At 47.0% G+C, this 25,130-nt stretch overlaps 1 protein-coding gene across 2 annotated transcripts in view; it reads left to right on the forward strand.

The window, feature by feature from the left end:
• Positions 1-1,180: 1,180 nt before the first annotated feature.
• The window catches only part of CD81 (CD81 molecule), a 97,664-nt gene continuing 73,714 nt past the window's right edge, over positions 1,181-25,130 (forward strand). The window contains exon 1 of one of the 2 annotated variants that reach the window (XM_019476857.2): positions 1,181-1,390. In XM_019476857.2, coding sequence (XP_019332402.1) covers positions 1,325-1,390 — 66 coding nt within the window. In that variant the 5' untranslated portion in view covers positions 1,181-1,324. The remainder of the gene's footprint in view (positions 1,391-25,130) is intronic. The other variant, XM_006271192.4, reaches the window with a different exon arrangement.

Raw genomic sequence — 25,130 nt, forward strand, 5'->3', positions numbered from 1 at the left:
ATGTGGGTCGGGGAATGCAGGCCGGCGGACTAGAATTAGGCAAGGACGTGTAGCGGTTGATTAAAGATTATTTTACTTACACCGTAGATGGTTGCGGTGCAGGCAGGAGAAAACTTCGCTTAAGTTGCAGTTACAAAACTCGTACGAACAAGACCCGTAGACAAACTCGAGCCTCTTGAAATAACTCGGAAAGAGCTCTGGATACACACACGCAAAGTTTTCTAGGCTCCGTGGAACGAGCGCACAGGGAAGGGTACATCGAGGGATTAGGCGGTGACAGGGGGAGGCTAGAGATTGATCAGGCCCCTATATCCTTCTTAAGGCACACGCTGGGTTTGTTAGGCTCTGCAGCGCTTAGAGTTCTTCACAAGATGTGAACTCGTCCTCATCCTCCTCCAGATGGTTGTGAAGTCCTCCAACTTGGGCAGAAACCGCTCAAGCCACGTAGGAATAATTTAGAAACAGCCAATAGTGGGGAACAAATTTGCATGCAGGTGGCAGGAACTCCTTTGCACCGGGGTTTTCTCTTTGCAACTGAGAATTGCACCCTGCAAAGAAAGCTCCTCGTGGCGGGAAATAATTCTGCAGTGCTGAAGCACACACAAAATCATACCCTTGGGTTATGACACCTGTATCCACCAGAGCCTCAATATTTTGCTTTTTTCTGTAGTTGCTTATAGTCTGAGGGGTCTTTTGGCGGAGACTATTTTTCCATAAGCCTTCGTGGCTCATATTTGCTGGGTGACTGGAAAAAAGCAAGTGCTGTCTGGATGGTAGCTCCTCTCCCTTTCTGTGTTTGTGGGGTATGGATCAGAAAATACTTTTTTTTTTTTTTTTAAAACATATAGATAGATACAGCATCTAGGATAAGCTTTTCTTCACACACCTTAAACCATATTTAAAGCCTAGCACCTGTTACAATAAACACACCCACACACAGTCCTTTCCCTAATCCAGTTGCAGTCTCTTAGTCCTAGCCTCAATTTTGCGGTTTACAGTCTCAGTTCATTCACTGTCGTTGTCACTGCTGCTGTTCTATGGATGAGGACAGATGCACAGGCTGCAGAGAAATGAGGGGTAGATACCCCCAGGAGGCGGTAGCTTCCCTTTTAAGATGGCCTGTGCTTGGGTGGGCGGATTGCAGGGTGGGGGTGTCTCACAAGCAGGAGGAGCCAGAGAAGCAGTCCAGTTTTCTGCTTATGTTGTGCTTCAGCTCGAGGAAGAGAAGCTGTGATCAGGCTCTGCAAGAGCAGCAGCTCCATCTCACGCTCTGATTTATCAGGCCACAGCGTCCAGGCAGCTTTGCTTGCAGAAATTTTCAGCCATGGGAGTGGAAGGCTGTACCAAGTGCATCAAATATCTGCTGTTTGTCTTCAATTTTATCTTCTGGGTGAGTGCATTTGCTTGGGGTGCAGTTTTGCATGTGATTTAATGGCTGGGGAAAACGAAAAGGGAGTGGGGGTGGGGGGGGGGTAGAGAAGGAAAGGAAGGTGAATGTTATGTTTCAGCTTGCTCTCTCCTGCTCCTGGCTGGTGTCAGATTGCCACCAAAATAATGCAGCAGGCTCAGAAAGGAGCTGACTTTCCCATCCTCTGCAGGAGAGAGGCACAGAGCTTTCTTCTTTTTCCCTAGCAGCTCTGGGGGATGAGACCTGGGGAGGGAACAGCAGCAACCTTTAAGTGGAGAAGATGGAGGGGGGAGGGAAGATTGGCTCACCCCAAAAATGGGTGTTGCATTGATAACAGAGCCTAGCTTGCTCAGAAAACCAAAGCTGGGAACTATCTCTTCCCATCCCCCTCCCCAAAACCACTGCTACAATAATTGATTACAATAATTGAGTCAATTTGTACCACCCCCCTCTTTCTTTTGAAATGGCAAATGTGTTTGGTTTGCTGCGTGTGCAGATGGTCTTCAAACTTAATAAACCACCTGTGAGCTGCACTGGGAAAAAACAATGCTTGGGAGACAGCCTACTTGTTTGTCTGCTAGGTTGATGGGGCATGCCTCTGTGTTCAGTATACAGGTCTGCAGCCATATAATAATCGAGATTTAAGACACTTGGAAAGGTTTTATTTTTTTTAGCTCTGTGGTATGTGTTTTGGTTTTGTTTGTGCCTCCCCTTGGGTTCTAACTGATTGAAAGTTGAGACTCATTAATTGCCAAAATATATGAAAATGTAATGGAGGCCAGGGCTTTGGAGTTGAAAGTTGATCTTTCCTGGTCTTTCTGTCATGTCAAGAGAAAATGAGAACTGTGTCCTTTAAAGAGAAAATGCCAACTGTGTTCTACGTATACAGGCTTTTATATTCAAGGCCACTTGATTTTTGCCAAACTTTTTTAATACAGGCAGCAAATTTGGATCTGGACAATGCATGTAAATGGCTCGAAGTGATGAGAAATGGAGCTCCTAAAAATATGTTTAACCAGTGGTAGGATTGTTCTGTGTTTTGAAAGATGGGTGGAGTGAGAGATTGCAGCCTCTACATGGGAAGTGACAGTCTGTTGCTGTGGTTGAGGTTGCTATAGCTTGCTGCTTTGGAGATGTCGTTCTTGGAGGCTCTCAGATGTCACCCTTTCCTGCCGTCTGCCTCTTATGTGGAGAACAGTTTTCAGCCTGGAGGGTGGGGGTTAAAACTTGCTTGGTGGCTAAAGTAGGCGGATGATGGTGTCTCAAAAGAATTGGCCACTCCGAGCTACTTCCCACACTCCTCCCACCTATCCCTCCCTCCCTGCCTGGAGAATTTTGCAGGGACCACACCCCACTGCTCAGAAAAAGTCTTTGCCTCATCTGCAGGTTCAAGAGGGGTTTGGGTTTGTTGGGTTTTTAAGTCATATTCTGTAGTCAGTGCAAGTTGGGAAATATTCTTTCCTACTATTTGGAAACAAGCTGTCTTCCCTGTGTCTGTCCAGAAAGGGCATCCCAGAGGGCTCCAGCAATTAGGGGGGAGAATAGTCAATATACACAGCTTTGTTAATTCAGCAATTGGTCACATCCTTGCATTTCTCATGTGCGAACGTTTATAGATATGTAACCAGGATAAGTGTTACTGCCTAACTTATGATGAGCCACCCCCGCTTCTGGGAGAAATAATAGGAATTGGGGGTGGGGGGGAGAATGTCTTTTGTTCAATTTAGCTGTTTATTTTTCATATGTTTTTCCTCCCCCTGAGATTGCTGGGGAAGCTCTTGTAGCTAGCTATCATTACTGAAAAACAGTGGAAGCTGTTGCGGTCTTGTTGTAGGTTGGCAGTTCAGATAACACACAATTCTTGCACCTTTGCCAGAATGAGATAGTTGCTTAATACTTTCTTGACTGTGGCCCCTGGTTTTAGAGTTAATGTTTTCCGAATGTTTATGAACACATGGCTATGTCTGACCCTTCAGTCTACTTTTTAATCTGAGGTCACAGCACATCTGGGTGCTGATCGGACACTGCAGAGTGGCACCATTTGAGAGATGCAGTTTTACATTAGTTAGCAGGGTGATTTAAAAAAAAAACAAACCCAAAAAAATACCCTGTGGATTCCCATTTTCACTGAGTTCTGCAACAGTGTTCCTTATTAGCAACTAGAAAGAGCAGTGGTGATGATGACTACAGAGGGGAGCTCAAGGAAGGGGAAACCTGGTAAAGAAACTTAAAAAATCCCAAATGACTTGGGGCTTTCTCACTTAAAAGGCACCATTCATAAAGGCGCTCTATTTACATGACCAAGTCCCCACCCAGGCCAAGGAGCAATGATTATCAGACAATGCACCACTAACTGATTTGCTAGGTATGTAAACAGGAGATGCCTTATCACCCAAAGCCTGATTGTTTATTTGCTGGGAATTTCCTATTTGTTCTGTTACTTTCTTAGTCTTTAATCCTTCCCCTCATGCTGAGAAGCGGCAGTCTTTCTATAATATTGTGCATATCAATAACATCTCCACCAAAAAAATCTTGGAGGATTTGCTAGCGTGGGATTATGAAGATGTACTGTGCCCCCGGCAATGCAGTCATTGGCCCTGTTTTATGAGTGGGCAAAGTGACATCCAGGGATGCTTTTTGTCATTGGTCAAACTAGGAGTAAAACCTTGGTCTGTCAGATACTTTAACTGTAAGACTACCTTCCTGGGGCTTTATATTCAGTACACCTGTTGAATCAATTGGGGTGTTCCTGAACCCAGTTTGGATTCAGGCTGAACTGGGAGCACCCTTGCTGCTCTGTGTATTTTCTCCAATATCATCTCCCTGTGGAAACCTAAACCAGAATCATGCAACGGTCCAGATTTATTCCTGGCATGACTCCAAACGCAAAGTGAATGTAGCACTATATTTTTTTTTTCAGTTATGCAGCTACCACTTCTTGCTCCCTAAAAATAAGGCTTTCTGCCTTAAAACAAGAGGAGGGTAATCGGTACTATCTTAATCTAAAAACTTTAGTATGGCATTATTGCATTTTCCTTGCTTTTTTTCCCCTCTTTGTTCCTTCCCAGTTATCTCATTCAGACAGTGGCTTTTTCTTTCTTTTTTTGTTATAGCTTCCTGTCATTCTTGACAGTTGTCTGGGTTGGGGAATGGGGAAGGGAAAGGTATCCTTTTTGGCAGCACTAGGATTGACAGGAAGGACGTATGGGAACTACACAAGCGCCTAATTGCTGAGCCAGCTTGCCTGTTAGCAGCCACCTCTGTCTCATATAGGAAATGACAGTCATCCCATGTGGTAGGTGGTTGCTTTGTTTCATAGGGAAGTATCCTGTTCTGTTTCTTGTTCTGGTCTGTCCCTAGTTATATGGTGACAAGAAGTTACACACAAACTGGTATAAATGATTAGAAATCAGTTTCAGGGGTGTAGGTTGTAGCCATGTTGGTCTAAGGACATAGGCAGACAAGGTCCTTTGGATAAATCCAACATCTTTTAATCAGACCAACTCAGATAGTTGGAAAAATTCTTCTTGGCAAGCTTTTGGGCACAAATGCCTTCCATCAGGCTGAGGAAGCATCTACAGATAGTCAGAAAAATTCTTCTTAGCAAGCTTTTGGGCACAAATGCCCTCAGATCATCTGAGTTGGTCTGATTTAAAAGATGTTGGATTTATCCAAAGGACCTTGTCTGGAAATTGGTTGAAATTAGTAACGCAAGAGAAGTTCAGTGCACATAGACCGCTTTCAAAATGGCCAAAACCGGTTTAAGATGAACCTGGATGGATGTAGCATCAGACTTAACTGATCTGGTTAAATTGGTTTATTGAACTTCTGTCCCAGATCCCCTCCAGATTCAGCTTAATTTACAGTCCCTCAGCATCACAGGGGCTGTTCAGTGGTCACCCTGGAATCCCAGCAGAGCAGATTTACCTGGCAAGTGCCAACAGTGTGCAAAGAGGATTTGCTATCTGACTTGTGCAGTAGAATTAGAGGGCTTTAGTGAGTACCTTCTTATTAAAGTAGAGGTGCACCGATGCATCAATCCCATATTGGATCAGCACCAATATGAGGAAAATTGAGAGTACTGACAATTGGCTGTTTTGACTCATGTGGCTGATAAATGCCCCCTTGCTGTGCTGCGGCTGCGCGCATGCAGGCAATCAGGAATGCAGTCCGGCAGCGTAGAGAGAAGCCGGGTCCAGCTGGTAAGTCTCTTGTGGGAGAAGGGGTGAAGGGGGGTGGAAAGTGAATGGGGGGTGGGGGGAGCAGATTGATGTCCCAGCGGTGAGGGAGGGAGTGGGACTGGGGCCAGGGAAGGGGCAGATGCTGCCCAGCAAGGGTGGGGCAGGGCACGGGACAGAGCCGCGGCTCATGGGGGGGGTGCAGGGAGGGGTGGTGGCTCCTGCTGCTGCATGCACTCTGGGAGGGCGTGGGGGGGTGTGCCCCTCGCTCCATGTATGGGGTGGGGCGGGCTGCCGCTGTGGGCTGGGGCCGAAGCTGCACTGGGCTTATCTCAGTGGCAAGGCTGGGCCAGGGCTGTGCTTAGGGCAGGTAGTGGTGACTCTGGGAGGGAGGTTGGAGGGCTGCAGTCACCCCAAAATTCACCATAGCCCCACTCCCAGTGCTGCTACCGCCCACCCCGAGCACACCCCCAGCCCGCCCCTCATCGGGAGGAGTCTGGCCCCAGCCTGCATTGGCAGCCCACCCTGCCCCAGGTGCAGATCTAGGGGCACATGCCCCCCCATGGCCTCCCAGGGTGTGCATAGCGGTAGGAGCACCCCCCCCCGCCCCTCGGATGAGCCATGGTTCTGTTCCATCCCATGCCCTGCCCTTCCCTGACTGGGCAGTGCCTGTCTCTCCCCCTGCCCCAGCCCCAATCCCTCCCTCACCGCGGGAGCTTCTGTCTGCCCCCCACGCCCCATTCCTCCCCTCACCCCTTTCCCCACAACAGACTTAACAGCAAATCGCCACTCTCCATGCTGCAGGGCTACATATTGGCTATCAGATTGGTATTGACTGATATGGCTTGTTAAGTAAGCCATTGGTATTGACCCCAAAAAATCTCTATCAGTGCACCCCTATCTTAAAGGTCTTTTCCCAGAAAAACAACGGCAGCCATAGGATGCAGGTCTTGCCCAACACAGATGCTACACTTAGCATGTGTGTTTTTAGCATTGTCATCCTTACTCTAAACCAGTGGGATCCAACATCTTTTGGCAGGTGTGCCGCTGATTAGCCCTGTACCCTCGAGTGCCACTCCAGTCCCCTTCTGCCCAAGTTGCCTCTCTGCTTTCTGTTCCCTGCCCTGTGTGTTGCTGTGCTTTCTGTCCCTGCCCCAGTTTGTGAGCCATGCACACAGTTTGCCTGTGCCACTTGTGGCCTGCATGCTATAGGTTAGCCACCCCTTTCTAAACCAGACAGAAGGTTTGAGACTGGGTCCTGCCTTTTGCTCTGAAGAGTTTGGCTGTCAGCTTTGTATGACCAGCCAATTCTGGCGTATGCTTAGAGATACCTAAAACTTAATGGTCTGGCCATAAAATGGGGCTAGCTGATGCCAACTTAATGTCAAGTGTCTTCAACATTTGGATTCGAAGCTTTACAACTGGCTGTGGAGAGAGGTAGTTAGTGTTAGTTTGAAGTCAGGCAGAAAGCAGCAGGGTAGAGCTCGGGTATCCGGGTTGTAGCTGTATTGGTCTAGATGCAAAATGAATCAGAACCTGTGGTAGAGGTAAGATCTTTTATTAGACCAACTAGGTTTTTGCAAAAAGAATCCTTAATTGCTGGCTTTTGGGCACAAACACCCTTCTTCAGGCATAGAAGAAAAGATTGTACAAGTTCTCCTGGGTAGAAATGAAAGTTCATATTTCATAGGAGAGTTGAAGGTGTCATAAAATCTTCTGTTTGGAACAGTTCATTTTATGCAGATTAGACTTGGAGAAAAGTTGGAGTAGTCTGTTTGCCTCAAAGTTTTTTGGTGGCAAGCAGGACATAGTCATATTTCCTTCTGGTTAAGGTATTTCATATTTCACGAAGAGTAAAAAGATGGAATACTCTTCTGGACAGGCACTTCTTACGTGGTAACCACGGTGTCTTTGAGCTCTGTTGTGAGGCTCTGTGATGATGCAAATTGCCTTGAATAAAGGCAGGAGCAGGGTCTCAGGTTTCAGGTGGTCAAACTTGCTTCCTCCTTGTAAAATGATGAAGATTTCATTTTAAAAAATTCACTAAAATTCAGTCTCTTCCATGTGTCAGGTATCCAGGTTGTAGCCGTATTGGTCTAGAGGCAGAAGTATCTTATAGAAGGGCATTCGCTTTCATCAATCCTTCTGTTTGATAGACTGCTGTGTGCACATCTTTTCACAGCATCTGAAGAAGTGAGCTCTGAGCTCATGAAAGCTTATGCATCTCTGCTTTTAGTTAGTCTATAAGGTGCATCTCTACCCTGCCTCCGGCTTCTGCTCGCATGAAGGTTTTCAGAGTCTCCGTGTCCTGTGAATGTGGGGCTGCATTGACAGAAGGCCTGAGCACCTCCTCCAGGCTCTGCTCTCTCAAAAACCTTGCCCCACAGGTTGAAAATCCAACTTGACCTATACACTCATTTCCAGTCCCTTGCTAAACTGCAGTACACACCAGGGTTCTTAGGACTGACACTAGGCAAACTCATTTGTATGCAAAGCTACTCTGCTCTTGCCCTTCCACAGCTCCCCACACTCATTCGCTTATGTGCACTGAGGTCAGGCATTGTTGGCAAAAAACAAGTGCGAGACGGAACAAAAAAAGTTTCAGTTGAGTTTTTTTGCAACGTCCTTGCATGCTAACAAGAAGTTTGTCCTGTAGAAGAAAGAAAGTAGTTTTAAACTAACTCTATTCAGCAAGCAAGGGAAAAGAAGTCCCATAATCTTTTGTTGTTGTTTGTTATGGATTGGTGCTGTCATTTCAAAAGTACTTGGAGCCCACTTTTCTGCTGGTGATGACCAGATTTTTGGGAGGTGCTGAGCACTTCTGAAATGTGAAACTACATGGGAATTGCCAAAAACCTTTAAAAACAAAACAGAAAACCCCTTGTCTTTCTCCCATCTCAGATGGGAAATTACTGATATCGGATTCATCAGGGATCCTGTGTTCCTCCTCTGCATGCCACTTTGTAAGCTCTCCTTGAGAAGCCCAAACACACCACTGCATCTAAGTTGTTTGAGAGTAGGTTCAGGCTGGACATCAGAAGGCACTACTTCATAGTCAGGGCAGCTAGGATCTGGAACCAGCTTCCAAGGGAAGTGGTGCTGGCTCCTACCTTAGGGGTCTTTAAGAGGAGGCTTGATAATTTACCTAGCTGTGGTCATATGAGCCCAGTATTCTCTTCTGCCCAGGGCAGGGGGTCAGACTTGAAGATCTACTTGGGTTCCTTCCGACTCTACATCTATGAATCTTGGGCTCTGTCACAAACTGAACAATGCAGTTTAGTCTTGGATATGGAAGTGTGCTGTCTTCCTCCAAAGTGGAATTGACCCAATTGAAAAAGGGTCCCTGGGGGGCTGAAGAAAGCCAGAAGCCAGATTAGCTGCTTTTCAATATAATTAAACATAACCAAAGAAAAATTGACTTGCTCTGAGAAGCATCACCCAGCTTATTATCTAATGCAGCCAGTGGCAGCTTTCCAGATCTGGAGCACATGCTGGCTGCATTACCAGAAAGGTGTCTAATTAGAAGGAAGAGTTTGCTCTTAATTCAATTTTCCAGACAGCACATAGCTATTTTCTGTTGCCTGTGGTGGGCATATATGGTATGATTAGGGGCTGATGGGAAGAGCTGGAGGAAAATATAAGACCGCTTTGTCTTCTCTGTCTTGGAGGAGTGGCGCTTCAAGACTATATTCATGCCTGTAATATCTAAACCTCCCCCTGCCCAAGTATTATTTCCTTGAATGTTTCTAGATCGGGGGTACTCAATACCCAGCCTGTGGGCCAGATCTGGCCCCTGGTGCCATGTCCTCAAGGCCACTGGGCTCTTCATGGGTATGTGGCCCTGCCCACTATGTTAGTTGTGTGGGGGTGGCCCGGGATCTGATCCCCGTATTCAGGGCTCAGTCCTGGTGTGCGGTGGCACCATAGGGCCACTCAGCTGGCCTGCTGGGCCAAAATGTTGAGCACCACTGTTCAAGACTGTCTTCTTTTTTAGGCTAAAAACAGGCAGCTGTTTTAATCCAGGACTGATTACTCACTCATATCTAAACTGAGGCATAGTATTTTACACATGAGACTTAAATGACAATTAACTCGAATTGGTAGTGGTTGTGCCAAGGCCAAATGTGTTTTTGTGATACTACACAGGTATTTAAATGTGGTTTGCCCCTCTGGAAGGTCTGGGGTTTGCTGGAAAACAAGATGCTCTGTTTTTAGCTTTAGTTAATTTCTTTCTGCCCACCAGGCCCAGGGTTTTTTATTACTGGGTTAAGAGATGATGATGAAATGAGAAATCACCTAGTATGGAAAGGATCTGTCTTTTTAAACAAGCAACCCCAAACAAAGTCAAGTGAAGTAAAGGCTGCATGGAAGCAGACAGATGGAGGCAGGCCGGCGGTCAGCTGGAGTTGAACCAAAGGGCATGAACTAAGTCTGGCTAGAAAAGTAGGAGGTGATTTGGCTTAAAAGACAGGAAGACTGTTTTGTTTGTGTGCTGGAGCTGTACATGTGGAAAAGTCAATTTTCCTCCCTTTGTGACTTCAAGTGTGCAGACTTGGTCTTATTCAGAAAGGCGTGGCTTGAGATGTTTAAAGCAGTATAGGTGCCTAATTTTCACTGTAATTAATAGTTTGTTTAACTCCTTGGGTGGCTCCTGAACATCACAAGCACAGTTCATTGCCCCAGATTACTATTGAAAGATGCTCTGGGACTTCAGCAGGCTGGAGATTCCTATCAAACTGGATTTGTCAGCACTGGGCTGTATTCTTGTTGCAGTGGCACTGCCTGTGATTAGGTTGGATTGGGGCCTTGTGGTTTTTTTGACAGAGAGAGAAAGAAGTGATGATTGCCAAAGCTTAAGTTACAGTTTCCCAGACTCATTTTGTTTTCATAATAGGTTGGATAAAGAGTGGTTTATGTGGTTTGCATTTGTAAGATGGTGATGTTTTGTGGTACTTCTATAGATCCATAGGATGAGAGGCTGAGCTGCATTCTGGTCATAAACAAAATAAACTTTGCATTATGAAGAGGCTCTCCTAGGATTGGTTGGGCTGGAGCTTTTTGGTAGATCGGAGTCCCTGAGAAATCCTAATGCAATCAAATGCTAATGGCTAACACTACATATATTTAGATGATATACAGTCAGATATACTTGCTTGTATTTCTTCTTTGGTTGTGCAGTTACTAAATGCCCTTTTTTTGGAGTGGGACTGGGATCTTTTCATGGTGGACAGTCAGTAGAAACAGAATCAAACCCAATCCAAGAACTAGGTACCCAGTTTTGAAGCTGCTTTCTTAAGCCAGCCTTAGGTGACTAGTTAGATTCATGTGTTAGCCATGATATTTGTATGTATGCAAGTATACCCATGTTGCAAATTGCATCTGACTTGGGTCTTGGAAGGAGGCTGTTGTGCATGGTCTGAAATGGCTATGAAAATGGGTTGAGAGGGCTCGTGTCTTAGTGGTTAGAAGAAAGGAATGGGTAATTTTCTGCCCTGTAAACCAAAGTAATACTTCTCTTCTTTCAGGTTGCTGCGATATGTATAGCATCTTGTTAAGCATTTTGATCCTGTGATAAAAGGCCCTGTGGAAGTATTAGATTTATCATTAAAAAGGAACAATGATCTCAGATAAATAAATGTTGAGCAAATAGACTGTTGGAACAAAAATTTGAGACTACAGATTGCTGTTCCACTTTCTCTCTGCCAATGGGTCTATTAGATATTAGCAGTAGGTCTTAATTCTATTGACACTTCCCAGCAAAGCTGCTTTCTGAAGCAGGTATTGGTGAAGGCAGCGCCTGCTTGAATGCATGAGGAAGAGATTTTTCTAGGAGCCCAAGCATCTTTATTCCATATTTGATCTAGTCCAGTAACATGTTCCAGAGAAAGTTGTAGAAACCTTGCAGTAGGCAGATGTAGGACTATCTTTCCTCTGCAGTGTCTCTAAGAGCTGATTCATTTTAAGCCTAGAATATGGAGACTTTAATAACCCTCGACATTATAAAGGTGTATTGTGGATTGATGACTACAGGCTTCCCTTTTAAGAATTCTGATGTGCAACCTTCCTGACATGCATTCTTGATACCTATCAACCCTGGAAACTAGGTATCAGGGCTGTACTATTCAAAACCTGTCATATCATCTGTAAAATTTGGCCCTTCATTTTTGAGAGTGGCTTTGTATGCTATACATCTCTGATTTTGTCTAAAAGGTGCAAATCTACCCAGACTTCTGAATACACCATTGTTGTTATGGATTAAGAACATATGGTTTCCCTGCTTTCTGTGTCTCCATGAATATACTACCCTTTTACTTCCTTCAAGGATGAAACGGGGTGGGGATGTGTGTGTGTGAGCCTTGCTATGGCTTGAAAGTTCAAACCACCAAACTGAGGGTGGCTTGTATTTTTTCTGCCTGGTATACGAGATCCAAAGAGCAAAGGTTGGAATCCATTTGCAACTCTTTTAACAGGGAGTTGGAAAATGAGATCCTTGTCTTTCTAGCCTACAAGGTGAATTGAAGGACATGGTAAGCCTGTACAAAATGCCTGCTTCATCACCATATATGGGCAGAGGAAGTATTTCAAAGATCCCTTGGGTGTCTGAGAACAAATAATGGGTTTTTCTAGATGGGTGGCACATGCTAATATTTACTTACCATGCTTCTGGAAAAGTTCAAATCCCTTTACAAATACACGGTAAGCCTCCTAATATCCTTGTGAGGAAAGTAAAAATTATTTCCATTTTACACCTGGATTAACTGAGCTGTAGTAAAGCGGCATAGCATAGAGTACTTGTCCTTATTTTCCACACAGTTCAGCAGCAGAGCCGTAGTTAGCTCTTGCCTTCCAAACCTCTCCACTTAGTTTTCTGCTGGTGTTCTGACTGCCACACACAGCTGAAAGCCAGAGTGAGCTGCTGAACGTTGGCTTCCTCCAGCAATACTGCAGCTTTGCCTATCATTTAATTGTAGCAGAGTGTTTGCCAAGGGGCACCGATAGGATTCTCCTAACAGGTGCCACAGCCCAGAGCACAGCCCATATCCTTGTTCTTTCTAGCTGTATTGTGTTCGTATTTACTGAGGGTGCACGGAGAAAAAAGAATCTATCTTCCAGCTGTTTTTATTTCTACTATTATCTCTTGGTGTAGATTAGTGATTCTCAACTAAGGTGCCATGAGATCCTTTAAGAATGCTGTGGGGTTCTGCTTAGTAATAGTACAGTTAGGTGTGCAAACCTTCTTCCATCCAGGAAGAGCACACACCAACTGCTGCAGCTTCCTTAGCCTGACGAAGGGTTTTTGAACCCGAAAGCTTGCTTAATAACTATTCTCCAACCATTTAGGTTGGTCTAATAAAAGATATCAGATTCACCCAAGGAACCTTGTCTGCCAAACACCTATGTGGCAGTCACGAGAGAAACCCAGAGATTTCAAATAGGAATCCATTCAAAAAAGAAAGCATCTTACCCTCTTTTGATCTTTCCAAGTTCTTTACAACAAAAGAATTGCTATATACTTCTGTCAGAGACAACCTGAGGGGGGTGAGGGCCCCCCCCCACACCCTCCACAAACCCCACGCGCATGCATACCCCCCTCACATACAATAAACAAGAGTAAGACTTTATTTTGAGCTATTATACAATCAGCTCTATATACACTATGCAAACACACACAAACCAGGACACAGATTTTTTGAAAACTATGGTGTAGTGGGTGTTTGATTTTTTTTAGTATATGATTTTGTTTTTTTCTGGTTCCAACATGGCATCCCCCAGGAGTTCTTCTGGGGGCAAGGGGAGGGACTTCTGGTGGCAAAGGTCAGGGGTTAGGGAATGGGACTTCTGGTCCCAAGATGGTGATCAAGCGGTGGGGAACCTGCCAAGGGGCGGGACTGCCCCTGTGGCCCTCGATAGCTCACCAAAACTCATAAAGTGGCCCTCCAGCCGAAGTAATTGCCCACCCCTGCATTAATATCTCAAAATAAAATATATGTTTAACACTGTGGTGTTAATGATTTCCCTAGAACGCCTACTTCTTATCATTAAGCACACTTTAGGCCTGTTCTTGCAATCTTAGCAATAATACCATCAATTTATGTGTTTTCTTCATACCATCGTAGTCTCTTTGACTCAGGCACAATCTGTTCATAAAGCGAAGGATCTATAGATTCCTGTTTGAACTCCTACTCATTCAAGGTACAGAAATTGTATATTTTGGCCGTGAGCAGAACTAGAGGCATACGGTATAATATTAAAACGTTTTTTCCTTTGTTATGGGCTGATTATGTGTTCCTGGTACTTCTTTTTTTTTTTTGCCTTTCCTTTTAGGCATTAATCCAGGGGTGGGCAGTTCTTTTGGCTGGAGGGCCACTTAACAAGTTTTGGTGAGCTGTGGAGGGCTGCAGGGGTAGCCCCGCCCCTTGACAGTTGCCCCACCCCCGGTCACTCCCTTGGAGCTAGAAGTCCCACCCCCTAACTCCTGACCTTGGCCACCAGAAGTTCTTCCTCTTGCCCCTGAAAGCACTCCTTTGGTGGGGGGTAGCCACACATACCAAAAATCAAACATCTACTATACATATTTTAATTTTATGTGTTTGCATAGCGCTTATAGAGGTGATTGCATAATAGCTCAAAATAAAGTCCTACGCTTGTATATTTTGTTATAAGGGTTTGGGTCTGTGTGGGGTGGGGGTATGAGGGTGTGTATGGGACCAACAGTCCTTGCTGCCAGCAGCAGCAGTAGGCAGTGGGCCCTCAGGGCAGTCATGGCCATGTAAGGGAGAGGCCGCGCCCCCCCCCTCCCCCCCCCAGCAGTGCATGGCTCTGGCCGAGTCCCAGGAGCTGCACATGGCAGCATGGTGCTGGCCTGGCATGGCCCACTGGCGCATGCTTTCACGCCAGACAAGACTGGCTCTGTGCCAGCATGTAGAGCTTGCGGCACTGCAGGCAGGAGCCATGCACCATTGGGCTGAGCCAGTTTCGTGCCTCCATGTGGGGCTTCCAGCACTTCAGCAGAGAGCCATGCATGAAAGTATGGAGCCCACCCGGCCCAATAGTGCATAACTCCCCATGGTTCCTGGTCCACGTGCTGGGAGCAGCAGCGGGCCCTCAGGGTGCTTATGGCCATGGCAGGCAGAGCCCCGTGGTGGCATGTGGCTCTGGATGAATCCCAGGAGCTGCAAATAGAGACATGGAGCCGACCCGGCCCAGTGGCACACAGCTCCCACCTACAGTGCTGTGAGCCCCATGTGCTGGCACAGAGCCTGCCCAGTCTGGTTTGAAGGCATGTGCTGGCGGGTAGGCTCGGTGCCACCACGTTCAGCTCTCGGGATTGAGTTGCGCGCCACTGGCGGACTCTGTCTGCCGTGGCCGTGAGCACCCTAGGGCCTGCCACCTGCTGCTGCTACTTCCGCCTGCAGTTGGGGCTGAGCACCATGGGGGGGCATGTGGCTGAGGGGCCCACACCACCCACAAGCCCCCCCCCCCACTGCAGGTGGGTGCTCCTCTCCTCATTCACCAGCTGTCTAGTCGTATGCCACTGTGCTCGTTGCCCCAGCTGGAGTGCTGGGAGCCCCATGGTGGTGGAAGCACAGAGCCCACCCGGTACATGACCTCTGAAAGCCCATGCCTCCTGCCAGCTTTCAGAGGGGCAGCCGTTTGCCAGTAATAATAAGTTTTTTGGAATGGTCCCAAGGGCCAGATCTGGCTTGTGAGCTGTATCTTGCCCGCCTCATAATTATTCCCTGGTCTCCTAATACTTAGTTTAATTCCCAGTTCTGCAGAAGGCTTCCCATGTGACCTTGTCAAGTCTCTTCCTTTTTCTATACATCTGCTCCTGTCCTGTAAAAAGCTGAAATATTTCCTTTGGCTTATCTACTTGGATGGCAAGTTCTTTTAGACAGGAACTGGCTCTGCACAAACATCACCTATGACAAATTCGAACCCAATTGTGTTTTTTTTACCTCAGGGCATTGCCATGATGCAAATAATGTGCCAGGGCCTCAATTGAGTAAATAGACATAGCCCCATTGACTTTTGCCTTGCACGTTAGGAATATTTTCCAGTAAGTTAGAGTAGGAATGAACACCCTCTCATAATGACAAAGTTTTCCAATCTAAATGTAGTATTTAACCCCCTAGTTCAGGGGTGCTCAACATCTGGCCCATGGGCCAAATGCAGAGCCTTGGGATCTGGTCTGTGGGGCTTCCCAAGGGTCAGAAAATTTAATGGTGGGGTGGCAGTGAAAGTGAATGCTGTCATCCTTCCTTGCTGCCAAAATCCCAATTCCTGCACAGTGAGTCAGCTGGGCCATGATCCTCCCGTCACAAGGGCATTAGGAGCTGGGCTGTGCTCCTCTGTCCTTTGGGGCCAAATTGGGGCTGCGTCATGCCCCCCTATCCCTCTGTGGGGCAGAGTTGGGGCTGGATCAAGCCCCTTTCCCCAGCATGGCTGAATCAGGACTGGGCTGCCCCCCACTGCCCTCTGTGCAGCTGGAAGAGACCCTGCCCTGCCTGCCCCTAGTTGCCGGATTAGGTCCACCAGCTGGATCCAGCCTGTGGAGGGACAGGGCACTGACCATCCAACCCGCTGGACAAAAAAATTGAGCCCCACTTCCCTAGCTGATATTTTTTCCTGGGGTTGTTTTGGTGTTTGTTTGTTTGTTTTGTGGCCAATATGATTGGCATCTGAGTATGGTGCATAGTACACCATAAGGCAGTAACAGATTAAGCATGTTTCTATAGTGATGCAGATGGTTTTGGCATAGAAAGTCAGAACATTCACCACGTCAGTACCCCACTTCCTTATTCTTGGTGGCTCTCAGGGTTGGCACACTTCCAGACAACAGTTACAACAGTGTACAAAACTGGCTGGAGAGGAGGCAGTTTCAAATTTGCTGGCAAAGGAAGTGTTTGGTGTTTCTCATTTGATATATTGTGCCCTTACATGTGACCAAAGCTTAGAGTGGAGTTGCTTAGCACTTTCGCCTTTCTATGGTGAGAACTGATCTGAGCACAACAAAGGGAATAAAGGCACAGAGCAAGGACTGAACTCATCTAAAACTCCTTCTGCTAAAAATGCTAATTGTGAAACTTTGGCACCTTTGTTTCTCTCCCTTTCTTGATTTAGCTGCAGGATGTCTTATTTGCAAAGAAATACCACTCCGACTGCACTGTACCAGTAATGTGCAGAAGGTACCCAACAGCTCTCTCCTTCCCTCCCTTCCTCAGGCAAACTCATCTAAGAGGGCATGGATGGAAGACAGACAAAAAATATGATGCATCTCCTGGCAAGTGCACAGAAACTGGGAAGCGGGAGCCGGGCCATATCAGACCAAACCAATTCTTTTATTCGGTGTGCTAAGTACCAGCCACTTCAGAGGGTTTGCAGGGATAGAAGCTGCCTGAAGTGACCTTTTATCAGATAAATAAAGTTGCGGGGGGGAATGATTGCCATGTTCATGAGGCAGTCTCAAGACAGCCACATGGACTGTGGGGAAGGAAAAGGGATGGGAGAAGAAAGTCAGTCCCCATACTCCCCTCTATCAGAGGCAGGCACCGTGATCACCATTTCTGGGAGAACCGCCCCATTCCCTAACCAGAGAAATAATTTGCTATGTGTTGTATAGAAGAAAGAAACTGGTTGTTCAGCTCCTCATCTTTCCCCACTCCACACTCCAGGCAGATACCTGGTGTCTAGAGACCTATAAGTGTGCCTGCAACCTGATTTCCATTAAGGCTCAAACAGCTGAGACTCAAACAGCATTTAAAATCTCAAGGGTCACAAGCAGGGCTTAGCCCTATCTCCCAGTATCCTGTTCTAAAGGGACTAGGTTGGATAATTTCAGCATGCTGAAGAACTGTTGCTGCCTGACCAATTCAATGACCCGTCAATCAGACTTTCCCACTTTATGGACTAAATCACTGGACTGCAGAATTATCCTAGTGGTATAGTCTTCTGAGGGGAAGAAATTTGTAGAGAGGTCTTTGACATTAGACTTGCAGTTGAGTTAATGAAAATATTAAGGTGCAGGCTTTGCCAGGGTTGAATGCCTTTAGAAATAGCCTTGTTCCTTTGCATGCCCAGATGGCTGAAGAAGTAAGTCACAGTGGAAAATATTGTTCCACATTTCATCTCTCTTCTTTGGTAGGAGCTGAAGTTATTTAGGTCTTTGGGATCATGCTGTCAGTAATGCACCAAAAAATATGAAGGTCCAGAGAAGAGCTGTGAACATGAAGTGGGTGAAGGGAAAATAAGTAATCATGTACTTACAATCTCCTGTACCAGAGTGGTATGGTAAGATGAAAATGCAGCAGTAATTGTGCAAGATTCATATACTGGCCTTATACTGGGGCGGGCAATTATTTCGAGCTGAGGGACACTTACTGAGTTTTTTGGCAAGCCATTGACGGCCGCATGACAGGCAGCAAGGGGCAGATAAATATTAATTTTCTAAATTTTTTAGGGGCCCTGCAGGCCAAATAAAATGGCCTGGTGGGCTGCATCAGACCCACGGGCTGCATTTTGCCCACCCCTGCCTTATATTGATACTTTAGGCTTTTCAAATACCTAAGAAACAAGGTGAAGCTCTGCATACAAGATCTGATGGGCGCTTGAGGTTATTTTTAGCATCAGATACTGTAATATATTACTCTACATCTCTGGCAGGCACACTAAACACTTGCGGTTCTGCCTGCATTGAAAAATGGATGGGATACCACAAACGTAGACAGAACATCAGTGAAATGCAGCAGATGCAAAAGCTGAGGCCTAGTGTGGCTTAAAGGTTTTGGACCTAAAATATCTGGTCTAGGTTTTCAAGAATGATTACAAGATATTTTTTTTTCGTTTTTTTGTTTGTTTGTTTGTTTGTTTTTGAGTGGACTTAAAAAAAATTTAAAAATTCCAAGGGTTGGGTGCACAGCTCTTGGGAGCAGGACAAGTTAAAAAAAGAAAAAAGAAGAAAAAAAAAGAACACTTTCTAAAGGCTCCACCAGCTAGGTATCTAAACATTCCTGGCAATGGATGTCTTTCCAGAAGGCTGTACTCCAGTTCTATAAGTATTTGTGAGTGACCCTGTCATCTTTGTTATGGAGGAGATCATCACATTCCCTTCTGCCCTTAAACTGGCTGTGATTAAAAGAACTACTTGGCTCTAAAACCACTTCCTCCAAGCCTGATGCAAACTCACCCTTAGGAGGGGAAAGGCTTTGGTAAATCTAGCTAAAGAATCTCGTGGCTCCACCTTTAACCCAGTGCCTGGCGCCAAATAATGCTCCCTACTGTCACAACCCAAAGTTGTGATTTTTTGTTTGTGTGTGTGCTTCGGCACTGCTAAATTATTTCCTGCCAATTTGTCACTTCCTTTGCACGGTAGAGTTCTGTGCTGTGAGAGAGAACTCTGGTGCAACAGGGGATTTCCTGCCAGATTACAGCTTCTTTGCAGGGTGCATTTCTTTTGCATCATAGTGATACACGCTGCAAAGGAGTTCCCGCCATTTGTATTAGGATTCATGCCACATTATTGGCCCATTCCTAATGTAGGCACACGTGGCGGCTAGCGATTGGCTTGCTAGCCGTACAAAAGGCTCGGGTAGTTTCCGCCCAAGTCGGAGGAGGGAGGATGAGATAGATTCTGTGTGAAGATCTCCAAGCGCTGCAGACCCTTGCGGCCCCGACGCGCCTCCCCTAAGCAGGCAATAGAAGCAATAGAACCGAGCCTACGGAGCTTTAGCTTCTAGCCTCTCCCCGTCGCCGAGCACAATCCTAGGCATATCCCTTTCCTGTAACTTCGGACCCGCGGAGCCTAAGTAACTCCGGGGAAACTTTTCGAACCCAACCAAACCGGACCCGCGGAGCCTAGCAAACTCCGTGGGAGCAGTCGATTTGTCGTGTTCCTCTAGCGAGGATCCAAGCGGGAGCTGTGCCTGGAAACGTGTCCAGCCTACACCAATACCATCTTTGGGTGTCGGTAAACAATCTTTTCAATCAACCATTACGCCTCCGTAACTAATTCTAACTCGCGTGTGCTAAACCGCCCCGCGGTTCTCTCCAGCCCCGCGTGCCCGGTCTGCTGGCCACAGCCCGTGGGCAACGAAGACGGGTCTGGTTTGCCCCGGTTCGCCCCCGGCCCGCACACCTACCAGGGGAAATGCTTGGTGATTTTCTTTTTTCCAACCCTCTCTCTCGAGCAGTATGAAAGGACCAGGCCTTTCTCTGATGTTCCTGCCAGTGCATCTGCATTTATGTTTTTGGTACTTTGGGGGTTTTCTCTACTTCTGCCTTACTGGGATTTCAGAAATAAGTATCTCCATAGGTTAGAGTCTGGGGAAGCCTCTGAATATTGGGTGGGGTTGGGGAGGAACAAATGGAGCCACAGCACAAAACATAAAAAGCCAGTACCTTACCCAGGGTTGCCAGCCCAGAAAACTTTTTTTTACTGGCAGCCAACCTTTTTTATTGATTTGTTTTACATAATGTAAATGTAACTCTTCTGCCAGGCCTAAGTTAGAAGGGCTGGGTTCAAATTTTAGGGCTTTAACATTAATGGGCATTTTTACACATGCAAGTGCTACAGCACTGGGCACTTTGAAAAGTGCCTGGTGCTGCAATGCTTGCAGTGTATAAGTGGTGAAATGAGCATCAGTGCTGAGAAAATGGCAGCTGCCTGATTTGAAGCAGCAGATCTCCGGTGTGTCATGGGAGAAAGTATGTATAAGTGTTTAAATGCCCTATCATCATAATAATAAAAAAAACCCAAAAACCCAACAACTTTGGTTGTCCGTAAAAAGTTCTGCAGTAAAACAAATTAAAAATAAAAATTCCTGGTTTGGCAACCCTGCATAACTGAAGTGACGGTTTTACACTGTGCTCCCCTACTCATTCCCCTCCTGCTACCCCCTTTCCCCCTGATTGCAGCCTGCACCATGTTGCTCTCCCTGTCCCAGCATGGATTCCCAAAGAAGCCTACCTATAACTCAGCAGTATTGCTAGCAGCCTGGAATGCAGTAGTAGCACATGGCTGAGAGAACACAGCCTTCAGTGTCCTGTGCTCCTGCTCAGACACCAACTGGCATGGCTCTGCTCTGCTGAGCAGAGCATTGATTGATCTGTTCCTGCTTAGTGTTTTACTGATAAATAAATAAAAAATTTAGCTTTTTTTTTTTTTTTCAGAATTTATTGACAGCCATTTTAGCCTGATTTTTACTGACAGTCAGTAAATTCACTGGCAGTTGACAACCCAGGCCCTACCCTTTCAGTTCTTCTGGGGCTGGAACTTGTCCATCTATTGCAGTGGTTCCCAACCTTTTTTGTAGCAGGACACATTTGTAAACATAGATAGCCAGCACCAGCCCCCAGTGTGTAGGGCAGGGTATGGGGGGGAGGGGCATTGGGGTCCCCAAGCAATGATACTCTAACAGCCTGCAAGGGAAAAGCCATGTTTTTTTTTCCTTTAGAGGAGAATCCATTTTTAAAGTTTGTTCATGACCCTTTCATGTGTTCTTGTGACCCACTTTTGGGTCACGACCCACGGGTTGAGGAATGCTGATCTATAGGAACTGCTCCTGGAATGTAAGAATTTTGGAAGCAAAGAAAACAGTAGTAGGAATAAAGTGGGAATTTAAGCTTGAAAGTTGCGGAGGTACTTTCCCAATAAATATTTAGTTGTTTTTTGAGAGCTTTGGAGATGTTCCCCCCCCTCCCTCCCCCCGGCCAATCACTGATTGTTTTGCAGTGCAACTGAAGACTGTTCCTTTTAAGTGTGAAAAACAGTACACATTTTGTAGTTGATAACAGTTCTCTGACCGTCCCTCATATGGACCACAGCATCTCTATGGGCTTCACATCTTTTATATCAGGTTAGTATTTCTTGGGGCTTTCAGCTGTATTTTTCCATCCCAGCTCTCCCTGTGCTCAGCAGGAATTTCATCCTTGTTAACAAGTGAGCGAGCATGCGCGGCATGCATACAAGGGAAACGAGGTGCATCTGTTCTGAGCTGGGAGCAGTAAATCTTTCAAAGCTGGGGAAAGCCGGTAAAAAGGAAAGATGTTTCTTTCTCCCCCCACCCTCGGCCAGTTCACTGGCCTGGCTAACCCTGCCCTGTTTATGTAGACTGATCCTTACCCCTTGATTTGCTCTTCTGTACACCTATCTTTTTAAAATAGGAAAGGGCTCAAGGGTATTTAAAGCAACTGATAAAAACAACTAACTGCATTTTAACTGAATATTACAAATCAGCATCTGTAAATCTTTTCCTGAATTTATGCACGAAGCAAAAATCCCTTGTTTCTCTGCCATCAGGGCTACAACAGCACTGCAACCTTACTACAGCATTCCTGATTCTAAACAGTCGTTCAATTTGAACATTTTGGTCCTCAACCTTTTGGCCCTGAAGGCTAGACGACTGGTGCGGGACTAATCCACATGGCAGGACTGAGCCCTGTACTGCCTCCACCCCACCTGCATGCACTTGAATCAGGCCCTGCATTGTCTTGACTGGCCCCTGTGCTCCTGGATCAGCCCCATGCTGCCTTCCTGGCTCTGTGTGCCTGATCTGACATGCCGGGCCATGCTATCTAGCCTGCAAAACTCCCTGCAGGTCTAGAAATTTGGCAGTATGGGAGTGGCCACCGCCTCTGCTACCAAATCTTTGGACTAGTGGAGAGCATTTAGGGCCAGATAATATGGCTCTGTGGGCCAGGGGGTTGAACATATATGCTGCTGTGCATGTTGATGAGAGCTGCCAGGTGGTGCTAGTCAAAATGGCAGATTATGTGTTAACCCTTCCCATGGACTTAGAATTAGGAGAAGCACAGCAACAGGTTTGTACTACTTATGAATTTTTATTAGTAGTAGTGGTTTTCAGTATTACAGCAGTCTCTGGAGGCCTTTAAGATAAGGGCCTCATTAGACCATACTGAGCACATGCACCTAATGAGATGGACCCTGTTCTCAGGATCTTACAGTCTAAAGCTTTTCCTTTTGGCCACCTCGCCAAAATTGGGATCCTGCCATATCCACTGTCCCCATACACCTGGGTTGGGCCCTGCGCCACCTCTTCCTGGCCCAGGTTGCCAAGATCAGGCCCCTCATGGCTATGCTACCTAGCCTGTAGGGCTCTCCATGGGTCTAGAAGTGGGGCAGCAAGAGAGCAGCAATTGCTGCCAGCTCCCCCGCCACCAAATTTTCAGACCCAAGGGGAGCCCTGTGGGCCAGGGGTTGAGCACCCCTGGTCTAAGAAAACAAGATAAAGGTAAGAGAGAGGACGCAGAAATGGAAGGGTGAAGCAATATCATGAATATTCCTAGACTTTTTCTATCCACTCGCCGAGAAAATTGTAATACATCCTGGGATAATAGCCACTTTAAAGCACCCTAGCCATGGTAGTCTGAAGTTGGACAAGAAGACAGGGTAAACTTGCACCTCATAGACCAGGGGCAGGCAATTATTTCAGCTGGAGGGCTTCTTATGGAGTTCTGGCAAGAAGTCAAGGGCTGCATGGGTAGCCCTGCCCCTTGACAGGTCCCCCCCCCCCCCGCCTTTCTCCTGCCACGTCCCTACCTTTCCACCCACTGCTGCCGCTTCCCCATGACCCCCCTCCCACCCAGTCACCACTCCTGCCACCATGTGCCAGGTACACGGCTGAGACCACAAAACTCGGCAGGAGTCAGCCCAGCCCCAGTGATTCTTGGCTGGCTCTGTGCAGTGCTGGTGAGGCCGGCTCCTGCCGAGTCCTGTACTCAAATTGATGCAACCAGAAACCAAATGGCGCCAGAGCAGCCAGTGGGTGGGCAAGGGGTGGGGAGAAACAGCGATGGCGGGCAGGAAAGTGGGGAAATGGCAGCAGCAGGTTGGGGGGCAAGTAGCAGCAAGCAGACGGGTGGGCGTGAGTGTAGCGACAGCTGGGTGGGATTGCAGGGCCTGTGTCAGTGCCTGGCAGGGACCCCAGAGTGGGGTGGTAGGAACACAGAGCCCAAGCTGGCAGGGGCTGTATGGAGCTGAGCTGTGCTGTGCCAGCAGGGAGAAGAGAGAGCCGGCCCAACTCCATAGAGCCCCTGCCAGCCTGGGCCCTGCATTCCTGCTGCCCCTCTCTGGGCCTACGCTGGCCCTGGCCCCGGGGCGCTGGCATGGGCCCCATGCTCCTGCCCAGGTGTCACTGCGTTCATGCCTGCCTACCTGCTTGCTGCCACTTGCTCCCTGCCTGCTGCCTCCATTTCCCCACTTTCCTTCCCACCACCGCTGCCACCACTGCTTCTCGCCACCATGCCCTCCCCCTCAGCCCACCAGCTGCTTTGGCATCACATGGTTCCTGGCTGCATTGCTGAACTGCAGGACTCAGCAGGAGTCAGCCCGGCCCAGCAATTGCCTGCAGTCCTCCCCTCCCCCCCCCCCCCCCCCCCCCCCGTCTCTTTCCCTCTCGGGAGGAGGGAGACAGGCAACAGTCCCAGGGTTCCAGCTAGGCAGAGGCTTCCTGTTGGAGGCTGAGGATGGGGCGGACCTTGTGGCTGTGGCTGCTGGATCTTGCCGCTGTCTGCCCCTGGTGTCCTACTGTCTCTGGTTTCTTATAATTTTTGACAGGCAGCCAGGGGCAGATGATAATTTTCTAACATTTTTAGGAGCCTTGTGGGCCAATTAGAATGGTCTGGCAGGCCAGATTTGGCCTGCAGGCTGTGTTTTACCTGCCCCTGTCATTGACTGACTGAATTGGAGTTGCATAAGTTTTCATGAACAGCACCTTACTTCATTGGATGCTGCCATGTAGTGCCATTCAACTAACTCACATCAGACTCCTCTTCTCTGCCATCTGGAAAGGGATGGGGCTCTTGAAGCCGCTTAGATTGGCAAAGTAGCAGCCACTAAAATGGTGTTGGAAGTGGGGGGGGAAATGACCTATTCATGCAGTCTGTCACCTGGAATGACCTGTAGCAACTTTGGTTTCCCTTTTAAGTATCTCAAACTTAAGGATTCAGTTTAGCTTTTGTAAGTGCTGTAATATGTTACATTCCAATTAATTATTAAAAACACATTGAGGTCTAGCTGTAATAGGTATCATTACAGAGATAGTAAACTCTTTTTAAATATGCTTTTAGAAATTGGCTTGGAACATAGAATAACTGTCCTAGTAAGCTAAAATCAAGTCGGCCGTCTGGCACGTTGAGGTACACTTAGTGCTGTTTTTGTGAGACTTGCAGATAGTTGGTGTGTGGCAGCTCCAGCAACTGTTTGTATTGAAAAGCACTATGAGGAAAGCATTTTAATGTGCATGTGTTAGCTGTCTCTAAATGTAATGCAGCAGCTGGAAATAAGGAGAGCGCCAGCTCTCTGCAAACCACCAAGTGCTCTGCCAGGCCCCAGAAGTCTGTGGATCTCAGTTCAGGAACAGTTTTGGATAATGAAGGCTGTGGGGGTGGAAGGTGACTCATCCGAGTGAGTATTTTCGGGTACAGTCCTGTGAGCATCAGATGGATTTTACAGCAATGTATGGCAGGATGGAAGGAGCAAGAAAAGAATCTGGCCCCTACCTGGGATAGTTTGATGTTTGTATTGT

This window comes from Alligator mississippiensis, chromosome 2, assembly GCF_030867095.1.
Source record: "Alligator mississippiensis isolate rAllMis1 chromosome 2, rAllMis1, whole genome shotgun sequence".
In the NCBI taxonomy this organism is placed as follows: domain Eukaryota; kingdom Metazoa; phylum Chordata; order Crocodylia; family Alligatoridae; genus Alligator; species Alligator mississippiensis.